Source organism: Salmo trutta, chromosome 6, assembly GCF_901001165.1.
Source record: "Salmo trutta chromosome 6, fSalTru1.1, whole genome shotgun sequence".
In the NCBI taxonomy this organism is placed as follows: domain Eukaryota; kingdom Metazoa; phylum Chordata; class Actinopteri; order Salmoniformes; family Salmonidae; genus Salmo; species Salmo trutta.
In genome coordinates this window covers 56,110,044-56,131,131 of record NC_042962.1, presented here as the reverse complement: position 1 = coordinate 56,131,131, position 21,088 = coordinate 56,110,044, and the positions used below count along the sequence as shown (strand labels likewise).

At 42.8% G+C, this 21,088-nt stretch overlaps 1 protein-coding gene across 1 annotated transcript in view; it reads left to right on the top strand.

Annotated features, from left to right (window-relative positions):
* Positions 1 to 21,088, top strand: part of LOC115195165 (target of Nesh-SH3-like) — a 22,224-nt gene extending 1,136 nt beyond the window's left edge. The window contains exons 2-24 of the mRNA XM_029754964.1: positions 511 to 619; positions 717 to 852; positions 1,852 to 2,042; positions 2,767 to 2,819; positions 5,443 to 5,482; positions 5,854 to 5,931; positions 6,127 to 6,201; positions 7,288 to 7,494; positions 7,837 to 7,914; positions 8,706 to 8,927; positions 10,351 to 10,542; positions 11,211 to 11,276; positions 12,127 to 12,213; positions 14,092 to 14,154; positions 14,450 to 14,572; positions 14,685 to 14,774; positions 14,904 to 15,113; positions 16,405 to 16,510; positions 17,311 to 17,390; positions 18,234 to 18,263; positions 18,692 to 18,850; positions 18,961 to 19,083; positions 19,242 to 21,088. Of these exons, the coding sequence (XP_029610824.1) occupies positions 511 to 619; positions 717 to 852; positions 1,852 to 2,042; positions 2,767 to 2,819; positions 5,443 to 5,482; positions 5,854 to 5,931; positions 6,127 to 6,201; positions 7,288 to 7,494; positions 7,837 to 7,914; positions 8,706 to 8,927; positions 10,351 to 10,542; positions 11,211 to 11,276; positions 12,127 to 12,213; positions 14,092 to 14,154; positions 14,450 to 14,572; positions 14,685 to 14,774; positions 14,904 to 15,113; positions 16,405 to 16,510; positions 17,311 to 17,390; positions 18,234 to 18,263; positions 18,692 to 18,850; positions 18,961 to 19,083; positions 19,242 to 19,357 (2,634 nt within the window). The 3' untranslated portion in view covers positions 19,358 to 21,088. The remainder of the gene's footprint in view (positions 1 to 510; positions 620 to 716; positions 853 to 1,851; positions 2,043 to 2,766; positions 2,820 to 5,442; positions 5,483 to 5,853; positions 5,932 to 6,126; positions 6,202 to 7,287; positions 7,495 to 7,836; positions 7,915 to 8,705; positions 8,928 to 10,350; positions 10,543 to 11,210; positions 11,277 to 12,126; positions 12,214 to 14,091; positions 14,155 to 14,449; positions 14,573 to 14,684; positions 14,775 to 14,903; positions 15,114 to 16,404; positions 16,511 to 17,310; positions 17,391 to 18,233; positions 18,264 to 18,691; positions 18,851 to 18,960; positions 19,084 to 19,241) is intronic.

Below are 21,088 nucleotides of genomic sequence, written 5' to 3'. Positions count from 1 at the left end.
CCAGATGTATCTTAACAGTGTTCCAGATCCATACTCATATTTCACCCCTCCTAGCTGGCCTCAGACATTGTTTGCATTTGGACGAGTATTATAACAATAGACAACTGTTAGATTGTGGCTGGATAATATAAACCCCTTAGAGAATTTACTGTAAGAATTTGTTCTTAACTGACTTGCCTAGTTAAATAAAGGTATGTATTAAAGTCTCTGCAGGTTGGACAACGTTCCATTGTTCCGAGGAGTTCAAGCAACTCAATTGCATTTCAATTTACCATCCGAACGACTGTTTGTTTTCATCTGTTGTGCTTAAAGTCAAGCTCTTTCATCTGTGTATCTGTTCTGTTTCTGTTTACAGCTGATTTGAATAGTTTCAGTCCATCTCCCTAACACCAGAGACCTGGCTGGGTAGTGACTCACCAAGTGTCAGCAGGACACTTTCTTCCCAAACCCTTCTTTCACTGCCCAGGAAAATATTTCCCCCCTTCTGGTATATTCCTTTTTCCATGACAGAGAAATCAATGTGACAACGTTTTATTTTTAAACTTTTCAGATGCTGAACCCAAGTATCTTGTTGCTGTCCAGCCAATCCCGAGCAACGACGTAAAGAAACAATGCACAGGTACATGCAGCAGTCTGTCTACGCATCTAAAAGGTTAAATCAGGTCATCAAATCTGTTGCAAATATAGTGTATGACCCTTGACCTTTCTCCTCACAGGAAAGGTCAACCTGGAGAAGCCACTCCACCTGGTGATTGGCTCCGTCACCCCAACCTCTGTGCTGCTGTCCTGGGGAACCTTCCTGAAGACGCCCTACGAAGCAGGCAACATCATGAACGACTGTTTGGAAGACGGGTGAGTTATACCCTACTGCACCGCCAGCCAGGCATCTGGTTCCAGTTCCATGTTGCATTTTTCAGGCCAAAGCTTCCACAGAAACAGCCTCACTCAGCTCAAAATGGATGACAGGTGAATACAGTTACACACTGTTAAGGCATTCAGACTATCTGGTTTTCACAAAAGAGAAGGATCTAGTTGAAATCAGGTGCACACACTGAGATCTGAATACCAGGCTGTTATTGCTAGCTATGTATAAAGATTACATACTGTATGAAGGCTTGACTAGATTTAAACTCATACCGTGCATTCAATGTACTGTGCCGTCGAACCTTGGAGGATTTATGACGCATAACAGTTCTGTAGAGTAACGTTGAGGATTTATTTTGTGTGCCATTTATTTTCTATGGAAAATGGAGCATGGGAATGGACCGAGGTCTTTTCCAACGCAGGTGTGTGCAGGAGTTGACTGAGAATACATGGACTGTACTGCTGGGACACAAACACACTTTTCCATCACTCGATTTATGCTCCACCTTAAATACATTCTAGAATTTCCCCCACTCCGTAAGTTGGAGAAGTCGTTGGAAATCTCGACCTAAGTTACAGCTGAGAGTTCCCACTTATATCTGGTGGTTTATTAAAAGCTAATATCAGTTCCTTCTGTTTACTGCTTGGCTACTGCCGGCAGCGCTACCCAGAAAGACAGTCCCTGAGGGCATGAAAAGGGATCGGTTGACACTGACGAGATGACCGGAGATACCGGAGCCAGAATTAACAATAGCTAATGGAGGAAGCTTGTTTAACATATTAGTCACTATGGTTCATCAGACCACAGCCGTAGAGCTGGAATAGCCACCCATACTGTATAATGTGGAGCACGCCTGCTGTGCTTTGTTGGTCGATGAGAAAAGAAGGCAGAATTTTCCAAAGGTTAGAGTTTGCCATAAAGATGCACAGCTACTGTACAAGAATCAGCATGTTGTTTACTGTGCCTTGTTTGTCCCTCCCATGCAGACACTACACCGTCCGCTACAGGGAGAGGAACAGGAAGTGGATCTACCAGACCTGCCCCACCAGCGACACTGTGGTTGACAACCTGAAGCCCAACACCCCATATGAGTTTGGGGTCCGCTCCAACAAAGACGAACGCAGCGGAATCTGGAGCAAGCCTGTCATTCACAAAACCAACATGGGCGCAGGGTTGGGTAGGTTACTTTCTACATGTAATAGTTACTAGTTACCTCTCCAACACTGTAATCAGTAATGCAACTTTTGAATTACCCAAACTCAGTAATGTAATCTAATTACTTTCAGTTACTTTTGGATTACTTTACCCTTAAGAAGCATTAGAAGAAGACAAAAACGATCCATCAAACACATTTTTTGTGTCATCAAAGTGGTCTCTGACTTCTGGTCAGACTTGCTCAAGTGGAACAAATGTAAACTTACCGGCTTCTTTTCAATGCTGAATTGAATGCCATCGAGAAAACAGAAAGGTGTCATAATGTATTTATTTTTTGAGCAAACATCCTTTCTGAATTTAAAAGTAATCCAAGAAGTAGTCATCTAGTTTTTAAAACGTATCTGTAATCTGATGACAATATTTCAGCTGGTAATGTAACTGATTACATTGACAGTTTATTTTTTTGGTAATCAGATTACATGTAATCAGTTACTTCCCAAACCTGCATGGGCGGTATGTACATCATACTTAGGAAAATGAAAATCAGAGAGTTCAGGCAGTACCTCCTCGTTTTATTTTTGAAGAAGTCTGTAAGAAATCTTTGTGGCTCAAGAACAAAGAATAAAACATCCATATCATGTGAGCCATGTGCTTTATTGTTCCTACTTGCCAGACTTTCAAAAGATGACCTACCGACACACTCTTCTCAGAATAGCAGTTGTTTACATCTTCTTCATGTTTTGCAGACAAAAGCGTCCAGAAACCCTACAAGCACCGGACCCCTATTGTGAAGCCAGTGGTATGTGCTGTTTTTGTTGGCCATACAGCATAAGAACCTATGACCTACAGGACTCTCAGTCTCTGCATTAAATCGCTTCCACAGGCATACGTATTCTCACACTACAACTTTACCCTACCTCTCATTTTTCTATTTCCTGCTGTCACTGTGGAGGGAGAACACACAAAGGTGGTGAGAGAGGGTGAGAAGCAGAGCATAGCTGAGCTGTATAAGACCAGAGTAGAGTAGAAAAACTGCTGTCTGCTTCCCCTGTCTGACCGCAGCACCCGGCCTGAGAGACTCTTTAACGTGGGTTTAAGAGGGTCACCCTCACAGCCCAGCTGTGACATGCAGAACATTGCAAATCAACACATGACACGCTCACGCTGACATAGTCTTTCTGCCTACTCACAATCAATCAATCAATCAATCAATCAATCAATCAATCAATCAAATGTATTTATTTCTAAAGGCCTTTTTACATCAGCAGATGTCACAAAGTGCTATACAGAAACCCAGCCTAATCGTTTTTCCAATCGCTTTCATGGCGGCTATTTTGATTTTGTAGCTTATAGTGAGGGAAAAAAGTATTTGATCCCCTGCTGATTTTGTGCGTTTGCCCACTGACAAAGAAATGATCAGTCTATCATTTTAATGGTAGGTTTATTTGAACAGTGAGAGACAGAATAACAACAAAAAAATCCAGAAAAACACATGTAAAAAATGTTATAAATTGATTTGCATTTGAATGAGGGAAATAAGTATTTGACCCCTCTGCAAAACATGACTTAGTACTTGGTGGCAAAACCCTTGTTGGCAATCACAGAGGTCAGACGTTTCTTGTAGTTGGCCACCAGGTTTTCACACATCTCAGGAGGGATTTTGTCCCACTCCTCTCTGCAGATCTTCTCCAAGTCATTAAGGTTTCGAGGCTGACCTTTGGCAACTCGAACCTTCAGCTCCCTCCACAGATTTTCTATGGGATTAAGGTCTGGAGACTGGCTAGGCCACTCCAGGACCTTAATGTGCTTCTTCTTGAGCCACTCCGTTGTTGCCTTGGCCGTGTGTTTGGGTCATTGTCATGCTGGAATACCCATCCACGACCCATTTTCAATGCCCTGGCTGAGGGAAGGAGGTTCTCACCCAAGATTTGACGGTACATGGCCCCGTCCATCGTTCCTTTGATGCGGTGAAGTTGTCCTGTCCCCTTAGCAGAAAAACACCCCCAAAGCATAATGTTTCCACCTCCATGTTTGACGGTGGGGATGGTGTTCTTGGGGTCATAGGCAGCATTCCTCCTCCTCCAAACACGGCGAGTTGAGTTGATGCCAAAGAGCTCCATTTTGGTCTCATCTGACCACAACACTTTCACCCAGTTGTCCTCTGAATCATTCAGATGTTCATTGGCAAACTTCAGACGGGCATGTATATGTGCTTTCTTGAGCAGGGGGACCTTGCGGGCGCTGCAGGATTTCAGTCCTTCACGGCGTAGTGTGTTGTTTTCTTGGTGACTATGGTCCCAGCTGCCTTGAGATCATTGACAAGATCCTCCCGTGTAGTTCTGGGCTGATTCCTCACCGTTCTCATGATCATTGCAACTCCACGAGGTGAGATCTTGCATGGAGCCCCAGGCCGAGGGAGATTGACAGTTCTTTTGTGTTTCTTCCATTTGAGAATAATCGCACCAACTGTTGTCACCTTCTCACCAAGCTGCTTGGCGATGGTCTTGTAGCCCATTCCAGCCTTGTGTAGGTCTACAATCTTGTCCCTGACATCCTTGGAGAGCTCTTTGGTCTTGGCCATGGTGGAGAGTTTGGAATCTGATTGATTGATTGCTTCTGTGGACAGGTGTCTTTTATACAGGTAACAAACTGAGAATAGGAGCACTCCCTTTAAGAGTGTGCTCCTAATCTCAGCTCGTTACCTGTATAAAAGACACCTGGGAGCCAGAAATCTTTCTGATTGAGAGGGGGTCAAATACTTATTTCCCTCATTAAAATGCAAATCAATTTCTAACATTTTTGACATGTGTTTTTCTGGATTTTTTGTTGTTGTTATTCTGTCTCTCACTGTTCAAATAAACCTACCATTAAAATTATAGACTGATCATTTCTTTGTCAGTGGGCAAATGTACAAAATCAGCAAGGGATCAAATACTTTTTTCCCTCACTGTATATGCACATGTGACTGTCATACGGCCCTTTACCATGTGTGAGTGTGAGTGTGAGTGAGTGAGTGAGTGAGTGAGAGTGTGAATGAGTGAGAGTGAGAGTGAGAGTGAGTGAATGAGTGAGAGAGTGTGTGTGTGTGTCAGTTAGGCTAAATCAGGTACCAGTAAGTGAAGTGTAGACAGCAGACCATAAATGTTGTCTGGTGAAATGGCTTTTCCAGGCAGAAGTCAGGATTGATGTATTTGCTGTTACGGGAGGTTGAAGGGCACGTTAGGTACGCTAGAAGTCTGAAGGGAGACCCTCAGTGATGTAGCAATCAAAGGGAGACAGCCCAAAGCACAACGCTATCCTCACCATAATACGAAAACATGGCTTTAGCACGGGCAGCGTATTAGCGTTGACATATGAACTGTGGCTGTGGATCTGGTGGCAATAAAAACGTCCACCAACTGTAGATTGTTTTTGTTTCTCAGAAACCACCCATGTCCCGTGCACCTTTCCCACCTCGTCCAGGTAAGCCATTTCAGTGTAATCACTTGGAACCAGAACTTTTATATTGCATCCAAATGAAACAACGAGGAACACTACATGCCCATATGCATGTCCAGGCATGTCCATACGCTTTATTCCAATGTACAGGAATGTAGAGTATGTCATGATATTGTTCCAGGTGTAAGTCCAGGCAGCTAAATGCTACTTACCCTTGTTACACCTGTTTTCTGAGGATATAGCTGCATATTACACTGTTTTACACTGTTTTAATATGGTATACCGCCTATGTAATGTAAAGTGTTGGTTTACAGCATCACTACTTTAGACATAGGGAGTATGTTGCTGCTACTTGAAATCCTGCCTATCTCCTCTTGATTCCCTTTCTCCCCCAGCTATTCACAATAAGACTCAGCCTAGACTCTCTCTGACCAAAAACCACGGTTTCCCAGGAGCTCCCAAGACATCTTTTGGTGATTACTCTCTCTCTCATTCTAAAGCACTTAACTTTTCACGTTGTTTTTTTTTTTATTGTTGCCAAAAACACTACTATTTTCACTGTCTTTAAATACCTTCTGTGGTCAAACACATTTCCTGCCCAACACCTTCGCTACCTTTGCACTTCGTTCCTATTCATACTTTATGAAACGTGATATTATTTTCTACAGCACCACCAGAGAGCCACCTGGAAGCTAGACCTGACCCCCGCTCCAATGAGCCTCAATGGCCACAGTTCCCACTGGGTAAACAGAGACTGACATTTTGAATCATATCAAGCTTTATTCGCAGTCAGTCATCGCTTGGCTATGTCCACTACGCTGCGGGGAGGGGTGGGGTGGGCTGGGGTGGGGGGTGAGAACCGCAGCTGTTTGTTGTGATTGGCTGCATGCTGGCATGCCTTGAGTCCACTGAGAGGTAGAACGTCCCTGGATCGTGGAGATGGTAGTGACACAGGATGGTGCCGCCACAGAGTTGGAAGTATGGTGTAAGTTTCTGCCAGAGCAAATGCGAAGGCCACGCATGACGGTGATTTTGTTTTGCTTAGACCTCAGGCGCTGTGAGAGGATTGGCTGCTTGTTTTGCTCAGTTTCCCTCCATACTGTATCAGCCCAACTCTGCACTTTACCTTTACCTCTCTCTCTCTCTTCCACTCTTTTTTTCTTTCACCCATAGCTCATCCATTGATCTATTCATCAATCAATTTTCTATTTTTCTGCTGTTTGTTCTTCCCATGTCTATCTCCCACAACATCTGTGACTCTCTCTCTCTACACGCAGTGTCCGTCAAAATCCATAATTTCATATGTTTGTGTCCACACATGACGTCTTGATCAGTCATCTCAATCATCTCTCTCCATGTTTCATCCCTGTCATCTCATTGGTTTACAGAGTTGTTGCACTTAAAGCCAGTGGCAATGCTGGGTTTAAACAGTCTGCATGACAACACTGCATGCAAAAAACGTGCTTGAATTTCCCATTAGGGAAAGGCAGCACAAAGTTGCTCTGTACCCCTTCTGTCCCTCTAAATACTCCTTCTAATTATATTTTCAAGACTTTCTGTGTGTATGTCAATGAGGTACAACTACATTATGTGACAAGTTAAATCAACCTGAATCCACTATTTTAAAAAGATAAATATCTACAATCTTATACAGTCAATGAAAGGCATTCAGAGACATTCATCTCAGAGCCAAAGAGATGGATTTGAATGCCTGTCTATGAACTGTTAATATTGACAGCAACAATTGGGCATCAAAATGTTCCATAAGGTGACTCCCTAGTTTCCAGTCCCCATAATCAAAGTATACCTCCCTCTTCTCTCTCACCCAGATGGAGGAAACAGTATTAGAAATGCTTCCTCTCATCTCGTGGACCTCCCTCCTGTCCGCCCCCAACTCCTGCCCTCCAAAACCCCCAGTACCTCCTCTGCCACCCCTGTCCTTAACAACCCCTCTCCACACGGTGATAAGCAACAGGGAAAGACCCAACCCAGGGGACCTACTAGCGCCACAGAGAAGCCACATAACCCTTCCTCTGGTAATTTTCACCTTACAACTCTCTTTTACCTTCCCCTTCTTTTACAGAGTCTAAAGTCATGTTAAAGGCATCAGAGTATACTAAAATGCCTAACTCTCTTCGGAGCAAACGCCTAGATGTTTACTGAAACCGAAAGACGTACTGGTATCTAAAGCTATTAGGGACATTTTCACTTTTTATGAAGTGAGGCAGGAATCCTTTGCTTTCCTTTACCTCAATGGGTAGTCTTTGAGAGTGCTGCCCGAGTAACAGATAGGCAAGGAAGCTCTGTCTTGAATTTCTCTACAAACCACCGTAACCCAACCCTCCAGAAACAGATAAAACCATTTTTTCCCCACACAGCTCTCAGCGAATCACAGAAAGGAGCATCACTGCTAACCCCCGCCCTGGGCAGTGAGAAAGCCAATAATAACAACTTGGGTAACGATGACCTCATCGTATGAATGCCCTCACTGTGTTTTGCCTCAGCTGGTCTATGTACACTCCGCTGTCTGTCTGCTGCTCACTGTGTCACCATCATCTTAGACCACAGCTTCAGTGTTGTTGTCCAGCTTTAATGTACACTCATTGGTCCACAGCTTGTGTTGTTGTCGAGCTTTAATGTACACTCATTGGTCCACAGCTTCAGTGTTGTTGTCCAGCTTTAATGCACACTCATTGGTCCACAGCTTCAGTGTTGTTGTCCAGCTTTAATGCACACTCATTTGTCCACAGGTCATGATCAGGAGTTGGACTAAATGCCCGTTATTGCACCATCCACCACATTATCAACCACATTATCTGCATGGCATACACAATCTGACAGTCATGGTTACGCTGCACTGCTGAGCCCCAGCAGCATTATGACTCTATTCCTCAAGATTGTGGAAGCTTTAGGATGAAAAATGCTTGAAAAATCCTATAGTAAATATTGTTTACGGCACAAAATTAATAAAAAATACACACAAAAATCATGCAACACTTATAACAACAAGGCTAACATGAGTTAAGAGCTCATGTTAGGGAACTACAGTAGATGCCTTCAATCAAACTACACTATTGAATGCTGCAGATCATTTGAGAGATCATTGATTGAATCATCCTCACTAACCCCACTATTCCACTTCTTAGGGCCGTGTCTCCCAGCACACCTGAATGGCACAACAGCATTGTCTTTAACATTGAGACTACACATTGTAACAGGTTCTACAATTGTTTTTGTGGTTTTCTAGGTCAAGGCAGCCAGAGAAATTTGAAACCCCTTGGCCCGGCCATCACACTGATAGCCAGGACCATGAAGTCTCCTGCTGCCACAAACCCTCTCTTTCCCTTCACTGATGGCTCAAGACAAGATACCCCCTCTTCTTCCTCATCCCCATCCTCATCCTCATCCTCCTCCTCATCCCTTCTTCACAGGGCCAATAACTCATCACAGACCTCCGGGACACCAGGGGGTAATGGAATCTCTCTCCCTCCCCTTTTCCTTCCTTCCTTCCTTCCTTCTTCTCCTCCTCCTCCCCTTCTTCCTCCTCCTCCTACTCTTCCTGCTCCTCCTCTTCTTCCTCCTACTATGCAATATCCTTTTTTATTTTATTTTTTATTTTAAATCTCCCCTACCCCCACAAACCCTGTGTAACCAGTGTGCGTGCAGTACTTCCTCCAAACCAACCACAAATGTTGTCATATCTGGGCAGAAATTGAGATTAGGCAAAGATTGCAGAGTTGGTTTGGCATCAAGTGCCTAATTTCACCCTGCACAACATGTGGAGAGCGTGATCGGTCATGTTTTCGACGTAGCTTTTCATCTCTGCGGTCAAGATTTGTCATGGCTGTCCAATCTATCCATCTCTCGACTCTCGCACCATCTGAAGAAGTCACTGCTACTTTTAGAAAGATCTGTCAGATACGGTCAGCATGTCGTAGATTCTGGTTGCAGCACGGGTCAGCCATGTTAAGACAGCGCTTTCCACTCTCATTTGGGAAAACACGTTGTTCACTTGAGGCTGAAGCTCTAACAGGACTCTCCGCTGGTCCATCACATACTGTATAACACGCTACCTTTCCACACAAAATCACATCTGTTTTTGTCCTGTCTTTTTTTCTTCTATTTATTTTCCTCCTCACAAGGACAGTTGGGAGATTCATCTCAAATCTGTTTCTTTCCTGAAGAATTAAGTCTGAGCTAACAATACTAGCCGATTCAGTGTTATTGTCCAGCTTTAATGCACACTCATTGGTCGACAGCTTCAATGTTGTTGTCCAGCTTTACTGCACACTCATTGGTCCAGAGCTTCAGTGTTGTTGTCCAGCTTTAATGCACACTCATTGGTCCACAGCTTCAGTGTTGTTGTCCAGCTTTAATGCACACTCATTTGTCCACAGGTCATGATCAGGAGTTGGACTAAATGCACGTTATTGCACCATCCACCACATTATCAACCACATTACCTGCATGGCATACACAATCTGACAGTCATGGTTACTCTGCACTGCTGAGCCCCAACAGCATCTATGACTATTCCTCAAGATTGTGGAAGCTTTAGGATGAAAAATGCTTGAAGAATCCTATAATAAATATTGTTTACGGCACAAAATTCATTAAAAATACACACAAAAATCATGCAACACTTATAACAACAAGGCTAACATGAGTTAAGAGCTCATGTTAGGGAACTACAGTAGATGCTTCAATCAAACTACACTATTGAATGCTGCAGATCATTTGAGAGATCATTGATTGAATCATCCTCACTAACCCCACTATTCCACTTCTTAGGGCCGTGTCTCCCAGCACACCTGAATGGCACAACAGCATTGTCTTTAACATTGAGACTACACATTGTAACAGGTTCTACAATTGTTTTTGTGGTTTTCTAGGTCAAGGCAGCCAGAGAAATTTGAAACCCCTTGGCCCGGCCATCACACTGATAGGCAGGACCATGAAGTCTCCTGCTGCCAGAAACCCTCTCTTTCCCTTCACTGATGGCTCAAGACAAGATTCCTCTTCCTCTTCCTCATCCCTTCTTCGTAGGGCTAATAACTCATCACAGACCTCCAGGACACCAGGGGGTAATGGAATCTCTCTCTCCCCTTTTCTTCTCCTCCCCTTCCTCCTCCTCTCCCTCATCTTCCTCCTCCTACTATGTCATCTCCTTGTGGTTTTCTTGAAATCCCCTCTACCCCCACAAACCCTGTGTAACCAGTGTGCGTGCAGTACTTCCTCCAAACCAACCACAAATGTTGTCATATCTGGGCAGAGATTGAGGTCAGGCAAAGATTGCAGAGTTGGTTTGGCATCAAGTGCCTAATTTCACCCTGCACAACATGTGGAGAGCGTGATCGGTCATGCTTCGACGTAGCTTGTCATCTTCGCGGTCAAGATTTGTCATGGCTGTCCAATCTATCCATCTCTCGACTCTCGCACCATCTGAAGAAGTCACTGACAATTTTAGAAAGATCTGTCAGATACGGTCAGCATGTCGTAGATTCTGGTTGCAGCACGGGTCAGCCATGTTAAGACAGCGCTTTCCACTGTCTTTGGGGAAACATGTTGTTCACTTGAGGCTGAAGCGCTGACAGGACTCTCCGCTGGTCCATCACCTCCTTTTCCTATTTATTTTCCTCCTCACAAGGCCTGTTGGGAGATTCATCTTTAATCTGTTTTTTTCCTGAAGAATTAAGTCTGAGCTAACAATACTAGCTGCTTTTTCCATAACAGTCACTCTTCTTCTCCACAGCCAATGGTAAGCATCACAAAGGAACCGGCCTTCCCAAACCAGTCGTTTGGAACAGACTGAGAATGGGTAAAAAGAGCTGATATTTCTCCTCTGTGTCTCTCATCCATTAACCCATACAGTTTGTTGGCGTTGTGGCGGCGTCATCAACCAATAGCGGTGTCCTTCACCCATTCATTTTGTTTGTCAATAATGTGTCTGTCTCTCCATCCATCCGTCTGTTCATCAGCCCGTCAGTCTGTCTATCCTTGCGTTGCCATCTGTGCAAGGGTCTTTGTGTTCTTGGTTTTAATGCGAGCTTTTGCAGATTCAATGCTGTTGCAGGCTTCAAAAGCTTATGATAACGAGTAGTCAAAGGGGTATTAAGTAATCACTGCTCTTTTTAGGGAGGTAAGCCTGTGTTAGTACCCATTTGTGGTGGTGGGGAAACTCAGTCCATGTTTACCAAGCAGAAACTGAAGCAGTTTCAGAGGCCTTCAAAGATCAGGCTCTTTGGATGCCGAGCTACATAACCAATGCTGTTTCTCTGTCACAAACTGGAAGTCAAATCAATGTTGAGCTGCAGAAATGTCTCTCTTTAGGAGTTCCAAGGTTTTTTCCACTGCTTATGGTTGGGGTTCACCCTGTGCATGATTGTATGCATGTCAGTCCTGTACTGTCCTCATTGAGCATGAGATGTGGTTGGGTTGTCTATCATCATCATTCACTGTATGTTTGTGCTCTGTTTCATGTTATGGTCAATTGGTTGTGTCTTTACTGATAATGCAAAACAGTGGAATACTCAAGGAGGATTCTTTGAAAGATCTTAATTGATATGTTCAGATATCATCGATGTCTTCAAGTGTCTGGACATGCCACATTCCGCTCAAAGATACAATAGGTTTGGGAATAGGTTTTAATCGTAATACTTTTCCTGCAGCAAACACAAACAACTCGCTGTTGGAGGACATAAACCCTGATGTTTTGGGCCGTTCAGGCTTCTCTTCCATTGAGGACCAGTTCTATGGTAAAATGGCATGAATCCAGTCTTATCTGCACCCAGCGCAAAGCTAGCCCTGGCCACGCTGACACACGCTAGCTTCCATCGCCATCATTTCCGCCCAGACTGCATGAGTCGGCCATGTTGGATGTAAAATACGTCTTGTTTTGATCAAAACACTGGTCAACCATCACTAAGAATTCGACCAAAGGCTTCAGCCGAGCCTTTGGAAAATACTTTCCTTTTTTGGAAAGTATGACGTCTGAGGGTCATTAGCTTATTTTTAAGAACCTTATTTTTGGCGTGTTTCTCACCAAGCTTTGCACTTTCTCTTACCACATGTTAAGAAATAAAGTGTTCTATAATAGCCCTGCCGCCGTGTAATGAACTTGACGTTTTGTTTGGAGGGCGGCTCAAATGTTATTTTAATCTATTTTCCTGGGTAGGTTCCACATGCTTCTGGCTTGATTGCAAGTATTGACTTAAGAAGAACAATAATCTTCACAGGCTAGTGCATCACTGTGGAGGTGCCAGTGTTTAGAGTACCCATCATGCAATCAGGAGAGCATGGCATCAGCTTTTCATCAGCTACAGGAATTCAATATTTGCTTTTGGTTACAGATTTGTGTTTGTATGAACTAGACTTAGTGGACTAATATTTTTGCATGAGAAGACAGGTCACAGTGCAAAGGCAGAAAAAGTCAGCAGTCAATGTTGATTGTGTTTGGTGGCTTGTCACTTGATCATGCAGTCACCTATGATCAAGCTTCACTGCATGTTCTGTACCCTGTGAAACAATTGTAATCTTGATCTATGCTGGTTCCATGTGGCTAGAAAAATGCAATGTTTTAAGATTACATAGAACACTGTCATTGCAGAGAAATATCTATTCTTACTCCGATTTCAGTAGACTCAGTTTTAGACATGTACAACTTATGCTATCCTGAATGACTGCATGAAAAAAAACTGGGGAAGCTTTTCTTTTTAAGTAGAAACATGTTTTCTAGAAACTGTAGAGTTGGATAAAGCAGTGTTAACTGCAAACGGGTAGTATTTCAAACATGGATATTTACATGTAATTGATGGAAAGTAATGGACCCATATTGTTTTATATTACCAGCTAAAATGTTTCAGAGCTACACCAGCTTTTATGTACTGGGGCTTTGCATTTAGCATATTTTCTTATGGATTAGGAACAATTCCTTGATTGTGAAGAATTTGGCCTCAATGCAACTGAGCGCTAATTGGCAACAGGGTAAGCATTTCGCTCTGGGTAACTTTCAGAACATGTGTAAAACCTCAAGGAATTACAAAGGATTGTTCATGTTTTAAGGTTCATTGGGCGTAGGGTATGGAGTTTTACCATCCGTTTATTTATACAGTCCATATAGAGTTCCTCCCAGGCATAAAGATGCCAAAATCATGTTCCACAGATCATGGTCATCAGTATGATGTGCTATCTAGAACCTAAAAGGGTTCTTCTGCTGTCCTCATAGCAGAACCCTTTTTGGTTCCAGGTGTAACCATATTGGGTTCCATGTAGAACCCTTTACACAAGGGGTTCTACATGGAACTCAAAAGGGTTATACATGGAACTCAAAAGAGTTCTATCTGGAAGCAAAAAGGGTTCTCCTATGGGGACAGCAGAAGAACCCTTTTTGGAAATCTTTTCTCTAATCCTGCTGTAGGATTTTCTCTAGATATTGCCGATTGTGTCAACAATGGTCAAGGTATTTGGGTTATTCTACAAGTGGCGGTGAAAGAGTTTTCCACTGTTTTTCATTTAAGATGACCTCTTCAAGGCAAATAACACCATCAGAGAGACAAAGGAATGGCTCTCGCAGAAATTGTCATGTTTAGTGATTATGTGATTGACTGTTGTTTCCTTTGATTTCTATTTTTCAGGATCTCGTCCGTCCATTCCTGTCAACAAAAAGACCAACCTGGTTGGCAAACCTGGTGATATGAGTAAGGTTTAGTTGGTTGTAATTATAACACATAATTGAACATTGAGCAGTTTTCTATACATCTTCCACTGCCTGAAATGGGGGTGTACACACCAGTTCCAAAACTCCATTATAAACCAGCTGTTAGTGAAAGAGTATTTTGTCATCATGAAGTTTGTCATTTGGCTGAGCTTATGTTTAGAACCTCGAAAGGCACTTTTCCTATAAGCAAATATAGAAATATTGAGAAAGCCAAGAAAAACGACAAACTTTTTTTTTTGTAAACAACGTGCTTTGCCAAACTCTGTTCTCTACAGACAAGCTGAATGTCTTGAAGCAAACGGACAAGGCCTCCATTTTGAATAAGTTCCCATCAGTGACGGCTAAACCTGCCAAGCAAGACCGCAGACACACAACAACGACTGCACCATCAGCCAACGGTATAACTGATCACAATTCAGACCTAAATTATGTCTTAAGAAGACCTACATTACTGGTGCCCCATGTGTGGAGCTCTAAAGCATATCCTTGTCTTTTCTCATCCTCTCACAGACATCTGGTTTGAATCCTGGGAGAACTCCTCATTATTCAGCTCCCTACCAGCCTCTGACGTGGACGCATTGGGAAAGAAACGTTTCGTTGGTAAGTAAAAAACCCTTCTTGTAACTATCATGTATTTCTTTTGTCCCTGGCAGAAAATACTAAGTTACTAAATGGTTGTTTTGAACCAGTAGCGCAGGGATCCTTTAAATGTGATCTCTCTTCCCTAAGCACCCCATGTAGTCTACAAGACGGACAAGAAACCAGACGAGCCTTGTTCCATCACCACCTCTCTCAGCTACTTCCCAGAGGAGGAGGGCGGGGAGACAAACGTGACAGCCCCGCCCAAGTCTCCGCCCTCCAACCTCACCGTGGTAACGGTGGAGGGATGCCCCTCCTTCATCATTCTAGACTGGGAAAAGACCGACAACGACACCACAGGTGGGGAGAGTGGGACACTGTACTGTATGTACTGTATGTACTCCAACTACAATGCAAAAGTTTGGGGAAATGTAGAAATATAATTGTTTTTCAAAGAAAAGCAACAACAAAAAAGTCCATTAAAATAACATCAAATTGATCAGAAATACAGTGTACAGTAGACATTGTTAATATTGTAAATGACTATTGTAGCTGGAAACGGCTGATTTTTTTTTTTATGGAATATCTACATAGGCGTACATAGGCCCATTATCAGCAACCATCACTCCTGTGTTCCAATAGCACGTTGTGTTAGCTAATCCAAGTTTATCATTTTAAAAGGCTAATTGATCATTAGAAAACCCTTTTGTAATTATGTTAGCACAGCTGAAAACTGTTGTCCTGATAAATAAAGCAAGAGCAAGAGGAAAAGTACATTAGAGTGTCTAGTTTGAAAAGGCCAGCATCCCGGAATCGCCTCTTCACTGTTGACGTTGAGACTGGTGTTTTGCAGGTACCGTTTAATGAAGCTGCCAATTGAGGACTTGTGAGGCGTCTGTTTCTCAAACTAGACACTAATGTACTTGTCCTCTTACTCAGTTGTGCACCGGGGCCTCCCATTCCTCTTTCTATTCTGGTTAGATCCAGTTTGCGCTGTTCTGTGAAGGTAGTAGTACACAGCGTTGTACGAGATCTTCCGTTTCTTGGCAATTTCTTGCATGGAATAGCCTTCATTTCTCAGAACAAGAATAGACTGACGAGTTTCAGAAGAAAGTTCTTTGTTTCTGCCCATTTGTTTTGTTTGTTTCTTTGTTTCTGCCCAGCCTGTAATTGAACCCACAAATGCTGATGCTCCAGATACTCAACTAGTCTAAAGAAGACCAGTGTTATTGCTTCTCTAATCAGGACAACAGTTTTGAGCTGTGCTAACATAATTGCAAAAGGGTTTTCTTATGATCAATTAGCTAATCTAAGTTTATCATTTTACATGGCTAACACAACGTGCCATTGGAACACAGGAGTGATGGTTGCTGATAATGGGCCTCTGTACGCCAATGTAGATATTCCATAAAAAAATCTGCCATTTCCAGCTACAATAATCATTTACAACATTAACAATGTCTACACTGTATTTCTGATCAATTTGATGTTATTATAATGGAGAAAAAAATAGCTTTTCTTTGAAAAACAAGGACATTTCTAAGTGACCCCAAACTTTTTAATGGTAGTGTACATTGGAAAGTGTGACTCTGAATATTGGGATACTTGGTGAATTCTTGAATTCAACAGTGATTTCCTGGTTGTTGTGTAGAATATGAGGTCATCTCCACGACGAAGGGACCAGATGGTACTCAGGTCTCCATCCTGACCACCAACCAGACTCACACTGCAGTGGAGAACCTCAAACCCGAGAGCAGGTATATAACATAACATCTTTATGCCTGTGTTTCAGATAGATACAACACATTGTATTCTCTCGGTATGCTCTCTCTCAGTCCTCAGACGGTAGCTTTTTTCAAAGCTTTGAAAAAGTATGAAAATGCATGCACTCGCTACCGTAAGTCTGCTAAATAACTAAAAGGTAAATGTTCGTGAAACTCAAACTTTCTGGAAATAATACAGCATTTTATTATTCATTGTATTATTAATACTTTTGTCAGAAGGATTAGCTAGCTAGCTATGTCTGGTTAAGATCAGGACCTGCACTTCTCTCTGGCGTAGTTGGAGAAGATAGGTTCTTCACGTGTGGAGAGCAGAGGAGGGCCGCCACGCTCCCTAGGTTTTTAATGAAGTCTGAATGTGGGACTATTTGACATTAAAGAAGTGATAGAATATAAACCAGGGCTTCCTGTGAGCTGAGCCTGCTGAGGCTACTGGCACGTGATGCACCAATCGCTGTGTCTGAACATCTCATATGGAGGAGACATTAGCGGGAGGGACTCTCTGGACTGCACTGTCTGGAGAAGAGATAAATAGGGAGGCAATACTAGAGCCTCATTTTTCCTTGCTGTAACAACAAGGCCGAACAAGAATACACTACGTTTCCATCAAAATACCGTGTCCACTTTAAACGCTGTGAGGATTATAGGAAAATCAGATTCTGTGGAAATGATTGCATGCAATTGGAAATGGAGCGGAAATTGGAATCTGGAGCGAGTTGGTTGGATAATCGCTGTGAGACCTTCTGATAGTGACACTTCCTGCTCTTACCTCACAGCTACGAGTTCAAGGTGAAACCCAAGAACGAGCTTGGAGAGGGGCCACCCAGTGAGCCTGTGTCCTTCAACACTGAATCAGGTACAGTATGGGCCACATTGTTTTCTAGGCCAGCGCTAATACGCCTCATTAAACGTCACAAGAACTTGGTGATTGGTTGTTTCGTTGAATCGCTGACTTACACCATTACCTATTCAGGAGTCAGTTAAAAGTTCAAGAGCCATCTGTTGACTAGGTCAGGCATTTGGCGTTAAACAAACAAACAAGCATCCACTAAAATACGCACGTACAAACGTACTAACGCACAGCCTCGTCAGCCAGCTCCAGTCATGTCTGGCGGTCCACCGCTTACTGGTGTAGGGGTCTGTAATTAACTAGCTGTTATTAACCTAATGGTTTCAGCATGGCCCCTCCATTTCCATAACATTGGCTGCTGCCTCTCCATGTAAACTGCCTCCAACCTCAGGAGTGCTGTCCGGCTGCCAGCTCTCCCTCATCCTGCATTGCAGCTCACAACACACTCAATCAAACTCACTAATACAACAGCGTATCATAAATGAATGGCAAGTAGGGAATCAGGTCATTTTTATGTTTTTGGGAGGACCTCACTGCTCTGTGAGAGATGATGAGGAGTTTGAAAGCAGATGATTTGTCCTGGAGTCTCCTGGAGTCCCACACTACCATATCAGACTGGCTCTTCAGTGCCAAAGTGGACTAAATGACTTGCCGTAGATGTTGTATGGCTTTGCTACAAGACGTGTGGTTTTGTGGTCTTTTATTTAGGAGAATCACCAACTTATTTCAAAATCGTTTCGGAACCATTTGTACAGTCTATTCTGAGAAGAAGACATTTGAAAGCACCTACTAACTCACATTTCTCTCTCTGCCTCTTTCACTCCATCTCTCCATCCCTCCGTGCTGCAGCGGACCCACGTGTGAGTGAGAATGTCTCAGGTAAGCTTCTCAGTCTGTGGTCTGTCCTGAGCACTAGTCCCAGGTGACACATTCCACCAGGCTGAATGAATGGATGATCTAATGAAAGTCTGGCCTGGCACAGTGAGAGTCTGTGGAGACTCAGGCCACAGTGCCCCAGTGCAGCAGTATACTGCTCTTCATCCAATATCTATGAGCTCACTTCTTCCACACCCAACTCACAGCCAGACCAAACATTTACACAGCTAAATGAATGGGGACATTTTTATTTTCCCTTTCATTTCATCAGTAGTAAAAGGCTGTGATACACTGAAAAGACAACTCTGTTTGGGAATGCAAATATACATTTGGGCTTCTACACATCTCTATTTTCTTAATTATTATCTTTGTTTCATGCTTCATGCCTTTGATATTCCACATTCTAATATTTTGTTAACTCTTTCCTGTAGGAAAAGATGCCATCTGGACCCAGTTCCCTTTCAAGACAGACTCATACTCGGAGTGCAATGGCAAGCAGTACGTGAAGAGGACCTGGTACCGCAAGTTTGTGGGCATCCAGCTCTGCAACTCCCTCCGATACAAGATATATCTGAGTGATTCTCTCAACGGTCAGTTCTGCTTCCGGCGCTCAGTGTCTATAGTACAGTACAGAACAGTACTGTAGCTCAGTTTCAATTGACATCCCTTTTGACAACTTTTCCCCCTAATAACATTACAGGTAAATTTTACAACATTGGGGACCAGACTGGCCATGGTGAGGACCACTGTCAGTTTGTAGACTCGTTCCTCGATGGAAGGACAGGAAACCAAGTCAGAGCTGACCAGCTGCCAGCAAGAGAAGGTACAAGCTACAGCACTGACAGATCTATCTTTGAATTGTTGAAATGCGAACCTGTTAAGACTATGCTTAATATCCATGCCTGAAAACAACTACATTTTCACAATGTCTAAAACGACTCAAAGTTCAGCCCCTCACTTCATTTTGTCTGTCACATACAGGGTATTACAGGGCTATGAGACAAGAGCCTGTCAACTTTGGTCAGATAGGAGGGAACTCTCACGTCACCTACGTGTCATGGTACGAGTGTGGAACAGCCATTCCTGGCAAATGGTAGGACCCCCCCAAAGCTGTCTGTGGAGAAGCCCGAAGGATATACAGTACATATCAAACCGTCTGGGAAGGTGGCAGGAGGGGTCCTTCTACGCATCCAATCAGTCTCTGGATGCTACATATCCCCCATCCATCCGCCTCCGAACACCAGCCATGTAAAAACGTGTACAGGATCTCCGTGTCAGGTTAATATAATGTCCATATGTAATAGCCTTATCTTATTTATCAAACATGGCAAAAAGGCAAACGGATAAAAAGAACATAGTATGAGATAGATGGAGAAACTTCTAACTAACAGAGTGAGGTAACAAACATACAGTAGATATCTTTTTTTTTTTTTATAATGGGAAGCTGGCTCCCTGAAACTTATTTTGATAACGTGTATAATATTATTTATCAGAGTGTTTGATGCCATGTTCATAGTTCTAGGAAATGGGTTATAATGCAACGCTTTTGCTGTACAGTACGAGTTGTAGAGTTTCAGACAACCTGCCGGAATTTCATGGTTTCATTCAGTGACCGATTCATGGTGCAAGAATTGTTCCATAAATTGGTCAGTCTTAGGGCTCTATTCAATCCGTATCGCTGAAGCTCAGCGTTGTGGCGCGATTGAAATGTAAAGGCAATATTCCCGAGTTAGTGGAGACTGCATTCATGGTAAACGCTGCATATGTCGGCTCAATGGGAAATTACCTTTACATTTCCATCACGCAATCTTGAACGCTTCAGCGAAACAAATTGAATCCAGCCCTAGTTCAATATACACCTTCAGAGAAGATAATGCTGTATATATTAACATGAAGTCCACTCTCACACATATCCACTAACCAGTGGAGGCTGCTGAGGGGAGGACGGCTCATAATAATGGCTGGAACGGAGTAAATGGAATGGCATTAAACATATGGAAACCATGTATTTGTTGTATTTGATAACATTCCACTAATTCCGCTCCAGTCATTACCACAAGCCCGTCCTCCCCAATTAAGGTGCCACCAACCTCCTGTGCCAGTAAAGTTCATTGTATGAATGTTGACCGAGCAATGGCACATGGTGCACCTGCATCTTCCCCTCGCAGTCACCTAAAACCAAAAACAAGCATTGGAAAATAAGCACACACGCAAAACACACAGAGGACGTCTTGTACCAAACCAATATTTCTCCTTCATTAGCCCTGATATATGGGGTGGCTATGCATGGGAGGTCTTTAAACATGCAATTTGCACAGCATAAATGTATTTATATGTATATGGAGAGAAAGTAATTTCAACTAACTTTTTCAAAAGACACGTCCGTTAAAGTGAACGTTCATACTTCACAGTGTTCCACTGGCAACATTTTACAACCTCTGATACAACACGTTGTATATATCATGTTGGAAAATAAGAGGGATATCTTATCTTCTTAGTAGCCTTGATAAATGGTACATAGAGGAGTCCTGTTGAATGATTTCTTAGTTTTGTACAAAAATACACTTTTGGCTCAATGCGCTTGCAGATCAGTGTTTTTATACTTATTTTTTATGGAAAATGTTTGTCATATGGAACTGTACTCTTGTTTTTTTAAACATACTTTCATTCCTGTATCTATTTTCTAATAATAAAAACAGAAGTTCTGTTCCTTTTTTATAAAAAAAAATATGTCCTTGACATTTTTCACTTTGGGTAGCTAGAATGATAGTGTTTTCCAGTTGAAGAAGCGTACAGGTGGAACTTGAAAAATAAACTGCCTTCCTTAA